This window comes from Urocitellus parryii, chromosome 9, assembly GCF_045843805.1.
Source record: "Urocitellus parryii isolate mUroPar1 chromosome 9, mUroPar1.hap1, whole genome shotgun sequence".
NCBI lineage: Eukaryota > Metazoa > Chordata > Mammalia > Rodentia > Sciuridae > Urocitellus > Urocitellus parryii.
The window spans coordinates 9,465,958-9,478,720 of NC_135539.1; the positions used below are offsets into that span (position 1 = coordinate 9,465,958).

Below are 12,763 nucleotides of genomic sequence, written 5' to 3' on the forward strand. Positions count from 1 at the left end.
TGAGTTAACTTTAGCTTGACGACTGGGTCAAGGTTCACATCCTTCCCACAAATGAGCCCGTGTGGGGCCAGTGGAGAGGACAGGGAGGAAGAGGAGCCCTGGGGGGTCTTCCCACCTCTTGGGACCACGGCTCTTCTGATGGTTTTTTCTGTCTAATTTTCTATTGTCATTGTGTCAAGTTTAGTGGCTGAGGCAGGGCTAGTTCCTTCTGGAGCCTTCTCCAGCTTCTAGCAGCTGCCCACACGTGGCCCCTTCCTGTGTCACTGCAACTTCTACTCTGTCCTTGAACTCAGTCTTGGCTGGTCCGAGGGCCCTGACACTCTGGTGTTTGTTACTCTGGCACCACAGGGCGGAGTGGGGATAAAGAGCCTGATGCCACAACCCCACCAACCTCAGTGCACAAAGACCAGAAAGTATGGGGCACTTCTGGGTTCGAGTCCTCAGTCTGTGGCAGAGGGCAGGGTGACCTGCCCATTTTTGCAGAATGGCAGAGATAACCCAGCTGGATACAGCTAACCTGAAACAGGACACCAGAGGGGGATTGTTCAACCCAGGAAGGATAGTGGGGGAGTTCTGGGTTGATCGATGGATAATTATAAACAATTACTAGGGAGAAGTGTGTTTCCTGATACATCTAGAACCGCTGTGATTAAAACTATTGTTTTGACTGGAAAATTAACAAAACATGATAAAATTAGAGACATTTAAGTAACTACCTTCATGCAAGTACATTTTATCAAAGGAAGTTTAACATAAGTGATTAGGATTAGCTTTCAAAAATACATGAAAACAGTCTAAACACTAAAAGCTGAAGACCATGCTCATTTGGTTTTCTGGAAACGAGCAAGGAGGCAGCCTGAAGCCCATTGCCCACCCGTGGTGCTTACCAGGCAGGCACCTGCTGTGTGCATCACCCCCTCTCAAACACTGCGAGTTCAAGAGCAGGAAGTGGCCAGGAGGACCTGGGTGTCAGGTGGCGATTGCTGTGGAGAAAAAGTGGGGGCTGGGGCAGCAGAGGCACACCCATGCCAAGGCCCCGACAGTGCCCAGCCTGCCTGAGACAACAGAAGCCAGACTAGGGAGGACACTCATGTCCTATGCAATCTGTGGTCAAGGGGGCACCCTGCCAGCCCCAGAGGAGGAGAAGGAAACAGTCACAGGATGGCATCTGGCCAGGCTGGGAGGGCTGGGCCGTGACCCGCTGCACTCTGAAGGCAGACCCAACAGGATCTGCTCAGTGGGGATGGGAGGAGTCTGGGACATGTCCTCAGTGTTGGCATGAGGAACAGAGCTGCTGTTTACTGCAGGGGTGGGTGTGAGAGGTGGCCTTGAGGCGCTGCACTGAGAGATGCCTGTCAGCCCCCCAGAGCCGTTGAGTGGCCTTGGAGCCTGGAGTTCGGCTCTGAGGTGCAGGCTGGGCCCGTGAACAGGGGCCCTGTCATGCCACGGGCCTGGTGAGAGATCTAGGACTGAGCACAGGAGGAGCTGGCAGAAGACTGTGCACAAATGGGGCCCCGGAAGCCACAGGCACCAACATGAGGTCCAGGCCTTTCCAGCCTCGAAGGCTTTCTGCACCTTGGCCAGGGGCCAGCGACGACTGGGGAAAGCTGCACTGCAGCTTGGAACCAGTCACATCCTCACCAGTGGTGGGGCTTTGGGTGATGCTGGAATCCATGAGGGGGTGGCTGGTGCACGGAGGGTTGGGGACAGCTAGCCCACGAATGCAAAGCTCCAGCAAGGCAGCTTTGAGAACGCCCCCTCGCCCTGTAAACACCGTCAGGTCTCTTTCTCCCCCCCCCCCCAATAGTCTCTCCTGGGGCCACATTTTGCCTCTTGAGCTGTTAAGGTATCAAAGGCGAAGGCGCAGCCGTAGAGAGCCCACCCCACTGGGGCTCGCCATCTGCACTCTCAAAAGCAGGCTGACATCAGGACAGGCCTGGCTGAGCCCAGGCAGGAGGGAAGATTGCCCAGGGGGGGCAGCAGAAAGACTGGACTTTCCCCCAAGTAGCCAGACACCTATGATAACTGCATCCCCCTCACCTTCCTTACCTCCAAGGTGGGGGCAGCGCTGTCACCTGAGCAGGTGTGGGGTTTGCAGTGAGTGAGAGGAAATAAGGCATCTTTCTTGGGAGAGCAGAAGTATGGGCACCTCCTAGCTGAGTGACAGGTTCCTTGAGGCAGCAACGGGAGGTGCTACCAAGTTCAAGCGTGGATCTTGGGGCTAAGCCTGTGTCCTCCTAGGCTTCAACTGGGCCAGGCCCCCAGGTGACATGAGCATGTTTTCAGGGCTGTGCCAGTTGAACAGGTTGGGCTGAGGATGAAGCTGATCAGTAATTCTTGGGAAATGCCATTGGTGGTGAGAAAGGCCCCCGTCTGACCCTGGGAGTGACCATGGAGGCCCTTCCCCACCTTCAGTCTCAGGGCTGTTGGTGTGGCATTTCAGGGGGCGGGTGGCTAGAGTGTGGCCTTGCTGCTGCAGCGCCCCTCCATGGCCCTGAGTGGGGCAGGGAGTCCCCGAGACGGATGACCTAGGAAGGCCCCCCAGGGCCTCACTGCAGGTGCTGCGCCCGTACCCGGGGCCGTCACCCGGCTGGATGCTGTACGTTCCTCACAAGTCTCTAGAGGGTGGTCGCCGTTACTCAGTTTGGGCAATAAGGAACCAGAGTGTGACAGCCAGACTCAGTAACTCGAGAGTAACTGGAGTCCAGAGAAGTCGGAGTTCTCCCGCTGTCCTCTGGGTGTAAGGGGAGCTAGAGATGTCTCCAGGGAGCGCAGGGTCCAGCTGATAACACGACTGGCGTTTACCAGGGATGCGTGCTCACTGCGTCTGGACTAGGTGTCGCTCCAGTCACATTTCTTGGGAAGGAGAGAAAGGAACATCCTGCTCTGGTAGCCTACAGACGGCAGCACTCTCTCCTGCCCCCTAAGTAAAGGGATCTTTACAGTTGGCATCTTTACAATTCACAACAGGCAATCGTGGCAGGAAGAGAGAAGCCACAGCCTGGTGCCTTAGACCCCTGACATGGCAGTGTTGGGGAGGGGCTCATTCTTCAACCCACATCAAGTAATTAAGCAGTACTTTGTGGCTCCAGAGGCCCAGTCCTGTGAGGAGGCGCCCTCAGCTGGTCACAGGGGGGACGCTAAAGTGTTGGGCCAGGTTCCCTACCACTCGGCCTCTTGGCCCGAGACGGGGTTGATATCCTTCAATCCCAGCAGGCGACTGGGAGGGTTAAATGCTCTCCCACAGAGGGTGGCCGCAGGGTCGGCCTGCATGGCACCAGGCCTAGACCTCACCGTGCCCCACAGGGAGGAGGCTGCCCAGGACACCTGTGCCTTCTGGTTGCGTCTGGGCCCTGCATACCCTCTGTCATCCTGATTTCAGCACTGAGAGGCCTGTTTTGGACCCGTGACCTCCAACTGTGGTTGAAGGCTCCGGGTGACTTGTACCCAGCAGCTCGGGAAAACAGATCCTGCCAGCTCCCCTGCCCTCCAGTCCTCAGTGGTGGTCCCACCCTTTCTAAGGCCACCATCTCAGAGGGTTTATGGCACCAATTCTAGAAGAAATGCAAACTCCAGTGGACTGTCCTCTATGTGGCACCGTTGGTGGCCCTCCCTTAAGCCTCGCACACTCACCAGCCAGTATCCCCTCTCCAAGCCCCACCAGGCACATCCTCTGGTTCCAACTCAGCAGGAACCCGGACCCGTCTTCCTGGGCCCTGGGTGCGGGTCCTGCAGCACCTGCCGTGCCAGGGGCTTTGGGAGACTACACAGCACTCGACAGGCAGGGCCCGGCTCCAGGGTGGTGGAAAACTAGGCGATCCCAACTCTACCCCAGGCACAGGTTGGGTCGGCAACTGAAGGGGGGCAAGAGAGGGGTGGTGGCAGGGACTGGGCCCACAGCTGCGAGGTCAGTGGGGCAGGTCTTGGACGTACAGCAGAGGGAAGAGCTCGGAGTTGGAGGTCTGGCGCTTACTCAAGTCAACATGGTAGTGAGGGGTGGAGACAGGGCCTCGCCTGGGACACCCAGCCCGATGCCTCCCTTGCACCACCCCGAGGGCTACACCCAGCTCTAGAGAACAGCGTGGCCTAAACCCACTTAAGGGGGATCTAGTGCCTGGTGTGCTAGGGTTCCGGATGCTGCTTGGGCTGAAGGAGTCGCCAAGCAAGGTCTGTCCAGCATTTAGCCTGAGACCTGGGGGTGAGGAGCAAAGTGCAGCCTCGCCTCCTTGGTACCGTGTGGTCAGACAGCTGTGATTGATGCCCAGGTGTTAGATAGCTGGCCAGGTCCTGCCTTCCACCCACTACTGGGCTGCAGCCGCTCCAACAGAGACCAGGTGGTCCCCAAGCCTACAACACTTACCTCTGGCCCTTTAAAGTTTGCCAACCCTGGCACTAGAATGACACGGCCGATCTCTGAAGTGACAGCTCTCCATGGTTGCGTCACAGGAGGGAGAAGTGGCCGCAGCAGCAGATACTCCCCTGTCTTTAGAGAGCACAAACAATCGGTAAGTATCCTATGCATCCACTCTATCATATACACTCCTGGGTGCAGTAGATAGCTCTAGAAAGATTCTTTGAAAAATTTTTTCAGATGATAGCCCTGGCTGCCTGGAGGACAGGGTGGGGCGGACTTGCTTTTTGACTTTGCACCACTTTCTGTGCTACCTATTCCTGAAAATAATGAAGGGGTCTGTTTCAAAAAGTGCAGAGCAGCTGAAGAGCCAAGATGAGGGGGCAGGAGGTCTCCTGCCATATCTTCTCCCCTGGGGGAGGGAGCGGGAGCCGTCTTGGTGTCTGATGAGCAGACCCTTCAAGCAGAAGGCGTCCCACTTTCTGGGAGGACACTCAGCATCGCCAGCCGTACTGAAAGGGGACTGTTGGGATCTGATCTTGAGGGTGCAGGACCCTATGGAAACTCAGCCCCAGTCCACAGGAGGCTCGTGTTACAAACACAGCCAGAGGTCTCCTGAGGATCAGAGCTCTGGGCTGCTGATGGACCACACAGGAGGGGGCCTGAGTCAGACAGGCCTGGCGCTCGGGGCGTGGGCACTCCCAGGAGCCAGTGGCACTGTAGTGGGCCTGGAGGGCAGCACGGGAGGCTGGGGTTATGGATTTGAGGTGAGGAACAGGGGATGGGCCTGGTGGGCTTTCAGAGCCACGGTCACCATGACCTTGAAGCCACTCTGGGCATCACCGAGTCCAGCGTCACCCCCTGGAGCAGGGATTAGAACATATCAGTGGTTACCAGACCCCGTCTCCATCTTCACTCTGTCCACTGTTCTGATACCTTCTTTGGATCACATGACCTGTGCACACCACAGCTCTGCTGCCGGGACTACCCCCACCTTGCAGACCCTCTCGCCCAACCAGAAGACATTGTAGCCAAGTCCACCCTCATCTCGAGTTCACACCCTAGCTCAAGTGTCAGCTCGTGGGAGAGGTCACCCCTGACCAGCCCCGTCTCCCCCTCTCACAAAACTAAAGAGCCCTGATGGCAAAGAGAAGGACAATCCTGCATCTGGGCTCAGCAGGAGCTGCTGGTGCCACACCGACCAGACTGTGCGTTAGCGCGTCCTTCCAGTGCCCAGTCGTAACTACCCTTGGGGGTAGGAAAGGTGGCAGGTTCCTGGCTGCAGGCCATCCTTTTGGGTAGGTGTTTGGTGACATCAGTGTCCCCTCCTGTGGGTCCCGTCTCTTGCTGCGTATCTTTTATGACCTTAAATGTGTGTTTTCCAGAGAAGTTTCTCCTCTTTGGCTGTGAAATGTGCCCTTGCTGGGAGATCAAGGTGGTTGCATCACTTCATGACCCTAAAATGGGGTCCAGAATGTGGCCTCATGAGCCAGCTCAGACACACAGCTGGCTTGGGTGGATCCTCAGTGACATAGCTGAGTGGGGAAATGGGACGTTAAGTAGTGGCTGTCCCCCCCAACCATCGATTCTCCTCCTGTCTTACAGTGACATCACCCCTCCCGGAGAGCCCCTGAACAAGAACGGCCGGCCCAAAGCGGCTTCCCGCTTCCCCAAGCTGTCCCGTGGTCATCCCAGGGAGACGCGCAACGTGGAGCCCCAGAGCGGTGACCTCTGACCTCAGCAGAATCCAGATCCCAGCCACTCTGTCCCTGACTTGGCCACGGCAGCTGGCCCGACGCTTTGGAGTGATGACCACATCCACCTGGTCAACCCAGAGAGCACACCTTCCCTGCCGGCCACATGCCACCCTGATTAAACTGGTCAGTCTCAGAGCTGCCAGGCCCCTGTCCTGAGCGTGCGGCGGTTCCTCGTTGGACAGACTGGCCCACGTGGCCACTGCTTGCCAAGGGCAGCAAAGCCACCTATTCCTTGCTCGGGCTGGGGTCCCCAGGTGGAATGCACAGTGCCCAGGCTCCACAGGAAGCCTCTTTCCCACGAGGGAATTGGCCTCTTTTGAACCTGACCACCTGGCTGTACCCTCTGGACAGACAGAGCTCTGTCACCCTCCATCAGTGGTCACTGGACACCCCGTGGTATCACTCCTGTGGGCAGACATTCCCACAGACTGTGAAGGAGCCACCGGTGACATTGAACTTGGGTGCTTGGCTGCAGGAAGCAGCACCACCTAGGAACCCTGAGGCCACCATGCAGCTCATCGGGCTGGGTGTGGGCTCCGAACCTCCAACCCAGGCCTGGCCAGGCGCTGCTGGCCTCAGGTCATGGACCTGGCTTGGGGGACCAGATCCATCTGTAACCGGCACCTGAACAGATCATGATTGTTCCCCAAAGACAGTTTGTGATATGCCATCTGTCCCCTTTCAGAGGGAATGAAACCCTTGTCCCTCCTGTCACAGGGAGCAGGATGACCAGCGCAGCAGCCCCCTCGGTCCTCCGCCAGCCTGGGTCAGGTGGCTCCACCTCAGCATCATGGCACCTCCGCACCGAGGGCGTGCGCAAGGGCTGGGTAGAGTGTGGCCCCGTGTCCACTGGGCCATCGTGGCCTGTATGGATGACAGGCGAGGGAGGGGTCATGCAAGGCCACCGTGGGCTTGTGCTTGAACCCTCTCAGTTCATTGGCTGAAATCTCACTGAGCCACCAGGGTCCCCAGTGCGGGCAGGGAAGCCATCAACATGCCCAGCCGACCAAGAGGCAGCCGAGGGCTTCATGGGGCCCTGCTGTCAGCTTGCAGGTGCCAGAACTGCTGGCGTACGCGGCCTCACTGAGCAGAGCAGCCCTGGCCCCTGTGAACACAGAGCCCTCGAGGGCAGGGGCTGGCTGCAGGACTGTCCACCGTCCCCCCTGACCAGGGGGTCTACACCGAGATGGCTTCTTCGTCCTGCTGTGTTCCATAGGGTGGACCCTCCTCAGACACCCAATCAGCAGGCAAGGGGTGCACTGGCCTCGCTCTCCCCAGCCACCCCACCAGGAACCTCCTTCAACATTCTGCACAGGAAGTTCAGAAAAATCGCCCGAGAGCGACAGTCACCTGTCTGCTTGCCCTTTAATTATTCATAGAAAGTGGGTCCAGCTCTCCACGATGTGAACTGTAAGAGGATGTGCCCAGAGGCTACAGGAGTCCCGTGGTTTGCAGTCTGCCCACCTCTTCTGATCTTGGAAGCCCTGGAACGGCCAGTCATCCCCTTATAGGTGTTCAACGCACATGTGACCCCCACTGAACTCTGAGCTTTCGTCGCCTGTTTCTTAAAGGCACAACACCCCACCTGCCACCGTTCTATCTATCCGGTTGATAACAGAGGCCTACCTGGTGCCAGCCGGACACACGCATAGGAAGGATGACCATGGTCCTCCCGGTGGGTCCTGCACAGCAGCTGTGGGATGCGTTTCCTGATGCCCGAATCTGGGGCCCTTGCTTTCTCCCAGTTCTGCATGGGACAATTTGTCACTCTGAGGATGGGGTCACAGCACTACAGGCCAGGTTCCTGCTCCACCTGTCTGCAGCCTAGAGACACCAGCTGACCTGTCCCATGAAGGCCAGGCCCTGTTCTCTGGGGTCCCCCTAAACGCCCTCCCACCGCTGTCAGCCTCTGGAACCCCCCCTGGCTCCAGCAGCACCTTCTGGCCTTGGTGTGTGACTGATGGGCCAGACCCTGCCCAAGAAAGCCCTGGCCACTGGCCACCCTGCCCCACGTGGCAGCCTGGCTGGGGGGTGTCCCAGGAGAGCCTCACACTCACGTCTCAACCCCAAAGGCAGTAACTGTCCCAACAGCTCAGCACTTCACCCTGGACAAGGCCGGGAGACCATGACCTGGCACCCACTTACAAACAAGGTCTTTTGTAATGAACGTTTTTCAAAATATTGTGCGTTACATCATAAAGCTAATGTTAAATATTTGCTATTCTGATCAGCTAATCCTGCACAAAGGTAGCACTGTATATTTTATCTAACTTTTCTGTGCCAAAAAGTTCATTTTAATGTTTCTGTAACAGTCTCTTGATTATGTTTCTGTAACAAAGCCTCGGCTACTGGATCATAGGAACGAGGTGCACCCTCAGACCCCACAGCTCGCCCCAGTCCTCGAAGGGCTCCGGTTCCCCTGTGTGTCTTGCGACAGCCACGTCTCAATTTTAGGGGCTCAAAATCCTGTCCCTCAATTATTACAAGTTCAACGGGCCTCCCTGGACCTGAAGGTTGTATTAGGAGAGAAATCCACGTTCTCTCAAAGTGGGCGAACCTGTGCCCCGGGGACACCCACTAGGAGCCGCTGGAGGCCCAGGGCTCCACTGCCCGTGTCCCACCTGCTTGGAAGCCACTAGCTGACCCATGCAGGCCATCCCTGGGTTCTCTGCCTGGAGAGCAGGGATTCCGAGGGTGGCAGAGGAACTAACTGGCTTTCCGTCATCTCAGTCACCTGGAAAGGATGGCGTGACCACCGCATCCTGGGCATGGTGGGTGGGCCTCACCTGAGCACAGACCCTGGGCCCCCCAGCCTGGGCAGAGGTGACCTCAGCGGGCAGGCTCCCAACTACCCTCTTACGTTATGGTTTACACGATAGAATTTTTAAACAAAAATGTTTAATTTTCTAAAGTCTCTTGTATTAAAATTTTCTTTTGGAATAAGCTGTGGTAATTTTGTTACAATCTGGTTGATTAAACCTCTTTACAGTGACAAAATAAAAACGACGACATTTTGTAAGTCACAAGCTCACTCTGAGGTCTCAGCTCTTTATCAGCCACCAAGGTTGAGGTGGACTGCTAACCAACATCCTGAGGAAGCTCCCTCGCCAGTCCACGTGTCAGCCTGGACAGATCTGTCAACTCATCCCAATTTTGCTTGAATTAAATGGAATAAAATCCCAGAGTTACCATGTCACTGGGTGGAGCTGAAGGATCAAAATTCCACACCAAGAAAACAAAACCCTCCTCATCTGAGTGAGTGGACAAGAGCAATCGTAAGTACAAGGCACCTACTGTATACCAGGCACAGGGCAGGGATCAAGACCAAAAGGGACCCCCCCCTGTGTTAGACATACATTCACGGTGAGGCAGAGGGAGAAGTTGGTTTTTTTTGAGTCAACCATCTAGGAAATTTCAGATGGCAGCAAGTTAATACCAAAGGATAAACAGCAATTGGAGAAAGACTAGCGGGGCAGAGGTCTCTCGTAGACCAGGCCTCAACCCCTGCACTGCTGGCGTGGCCCGTGCCCTGCAGCCTGCTTGGTGGAGTCCCTGGTCTCTAGCCACTAGTGGCCAAGAGCCAAGGAGCTAGACCTGGGAGTCCTCTTGGGCAAAGTGGCCTTTAACTGAGACCCGGAGGAAGAGAAAACCACGCCCTGTGCCCCTCCATAAATACCTGGGCTTCAAAGTTCATACCAGTCACAGCCAGGGAAGGCTCTGGGGATGAGAGCTGCCCGAGGGGGTGAGGGGACGGAGGGTCCTCACCCGGGGCCACAAGGGTGTCCCTGTAGGCAGCCCTGAGCCCAGGAACACTGGAGGTGGAGGGCAAAGGCGGAGTCCAGAGGGTGGATGGTGTGAGTGCCATGCCAGGCCCTGTAGCTCCCCGCTTACTTCCAGAACTTTCCAGAGCCCAGCACCGTGGGTGCTTGTCCAAGTGCTGACCGAGCCACCCAGTCCCAGGTGGATGAGCACCTAGGGATGGCTCCGTCCTGCACAGCCTGGGTCACCTTGGCCACACCCCAGCTGATCCCAGGCTCCTGCATCCTTGAGTTCCAGCCTGGTATTGAGCAAACTGTCCTCGACTGCTCAGGGACTCTGCTCCCAGCCACTTCCCGGGATGGGACTCTGCTGGGCACAGAGTTCCCTTCTTTCTCTCCTCCCCGTCAACCTTTCTTTTTCCCTCTGTCAACCCCTTTTTCCCCATTTCCCCGTTTCATACCACCTTCCTCCTGAAAGCCACAAGCTGCAGCAGGAATGTGACCTCCAAAGTCCCGATGTTGGGTACAGTCCCCAAGGCGAGTAGGGAGGAGGGGGCATCCCGGGAGGATCTGCCATCTGCCTGCAACCCCCGAGGGTGGTGACAGCTGCCTCCCACCATGCCCCAGCCACCGGCTGTCAGCCTCTCACCCGCCACTCTGCCCTCCTGGAATCGGTTTTCCACTCACTCCTCCGTCCCCAGCAGCTGAGGCCAGTGCTCCCAGGGCAGCTGCCCCCACCTCAATGCCTCACGCCACGTCCTTGCAACCGCCACTTCCCCAGCATCAGTTCACGGGCTGCAGCCACTGTGGCTCCCCAGGCATCTGGAACCCCTGCACTCATGCCTGGAGAGATCCTGGCCCTCACCACACACCTGGGCTGTCACATAGCACAGAGGAAGTATCCCCAAGCCCGCTTCAAGGGCAGCGCTCTGGGCTTGCTACCTTCTCAGCTGCCCCCGCCGACCTCTGCAGTCCCTGTGTCCACAAGGGGACACAGTCCCTGGGGCCACAAGGGGGGTGCTGCAGGCCTCAGGCCATGGGCACAGGCCTCTGCTCTGGTCCCACACCCATCCTGGGTGACCTCTGTGCCATCTTTACACTGTTGTCCCCAGCAATGTCACGTGAGCCACAGGTATCGTTTAGAACTCCCTGTGTCTATTTTACTCAACCCTCAGGGCCACATTTCCACAGCACCGTATTCAGAGCGGATTTTGCTCCGGGGGTTGTAAGTCTGCAAACCTGTGATCTTACACCGGCCCCAGCCTGCGCTGGGCACACCCGCCGCAGGAGGTGACGGTGACTGCTGTAGCAATGGCACAGTCCAGAGACCCCAGCCTGTCAGCCTGTCTCGCATCCCGCTGCCTGACCAGCAGCCCATCTCACAGCTCGCCCGAGCCCCTTTCTAGGGAGCAGCCCACGCCCCGGCTCCCCCTGCGCTCAGCTGGGACCACGGCGGCCCCTTCCCTCCCGCTTCCTGTCTCCTCCCTACTCCACAGGGCACCATCAGGTCCTGTGGGTCCCGTCCCCTCAGAGCCCATGTGACCTTTAATAGGGCCATGCCAGTCTCCAGTCACAACCCAGCTAAAGTCCTCCCCCTCCTGGTCAACTCCACGGGGAGGACAGAAGTGATTTCCAACAGAACAAACAGTCCCATCACCACCTGCATAAACCCAGCCCCAGAGAGTGGCACTGGGAGCCCCAGAGCAGACCCCAGGCCCTTCTCCAGGCGAGAATCCCCAGGGGAGCATCAGAACCCCCCCCCCACCCCATACTGGGACATCCAGCGAGAGCAGACACCCTGTTCGGGGCAGTGCCCGACAGCCCAGCCACCTCCTGGCCTCTCTGTCCCTCGTCCTGCTGGCCCCTCCCTGCTGGCTGGGAGGGCAGCTGTCCATTTCCCCCAGGACTTGAGCCCAGAGGCAGGGCCCTTGGTGCGCGGTGTCCGTGTGGAGCCCTGAGCTGCGGAATTGGCACTCACCTGCCACTGCCTGCTGAGCGCCTAGGGACACGCCACGGCTCAACCCGAGGCCTACTCGAGCTCCAGCTCTCGTGGCATGTGCACGCCTGGAATGACGAGGACCAGTCAGCCCCGAGAGGCGAGCTGCAGGGCCAGAGCCTCCCCTTCATCATCATCAAAGGGACATCCAGGCTCCAAGCAGCTGTGACAACAGCAACACCAGAGGAAACCAAGGCCCAGAGAGTCGGAGGCACGTGCCCGAGGCCACACAGCACTGCAGACCTAACCAGGAGCCCGGCTTGCTGGAGCGGTGGCATCGCAGAGGGCTCGGGCTGCAGTGTCCCAGCCTGGACGTGGCCTCCCCCAGGAGGCTCCCCTCCCCCAGCAGGTGTGGTGGGCCCGAGAAACGAGAGCTCAGCGAGACGCGCCTCCCCCAGGAAGGAGGCGAGAATCCGCTCCGCTCACCTTGGCACCAGGTGTCCCGACGTGGGTGCCACCTGTCCTGCCTGCCTGTCCTAGGTCCTTCCTCGCACTCGTCATCACTGTGTCCTTTGTCCTCATGGGGTCAGGGGTGTGTGGCTGTATGCACCTGGCATCAATTACCAGATGCCTGGATGGCCAGCCGTCCCCCGGAATATTAGCCAGGCCTCGGGCAGCTGGAGGAGGCAGAGTGGCCCTGTCACCGTGACTGAACAGCGGCACCAGAACCCGCCCCTGGGGAGGGCTGTGGAGGGGCTTCAGCCAGGCCCAGGGTCTTGGTCCCCGGGCTTCCGTCCCAGCGACCTCCAACCCCAGCTTCTGGTCTCCCCGAGCAATGACCCCCGTCCCACCTCAGCTCCTTGGGGGAGGGGTCTCCCTAAACCAGATGGGGGAGCAGGAAACGCCCCTCCTGGTGGGGGACGCCCCGGCACTGGAGGGGACAGAGCAGAGGCTTCCCCAG

The 12,763-nt window shown here is 58.2% G+C and overlaps 1 protein-coding gene across 1 annotated transcript in view; it reads left to right on the forward strand.

Moving 5' to 3' along the window:
- Positions 1-9,105, forward strand: part of Snx29 (sorting nexin 29) — a 384,257-nt gene extending 375,152 nt beyond the window's left edge. The window contains exon 21 of the mRNA XM_026385539.2: positions 5,957-9,105. Within this exon, the coding sequence (XP_026241324.2) occupies positions 5,957-6,086 (130 nt within the window). The 3' untranslated portion in view covers positions 6,087-9,105. The remainder of the gene's footprint in view (positions 1-5,956) is intronic.
- Positions 9,106-12,763: the final 3,658 nt, after the last annotated feature.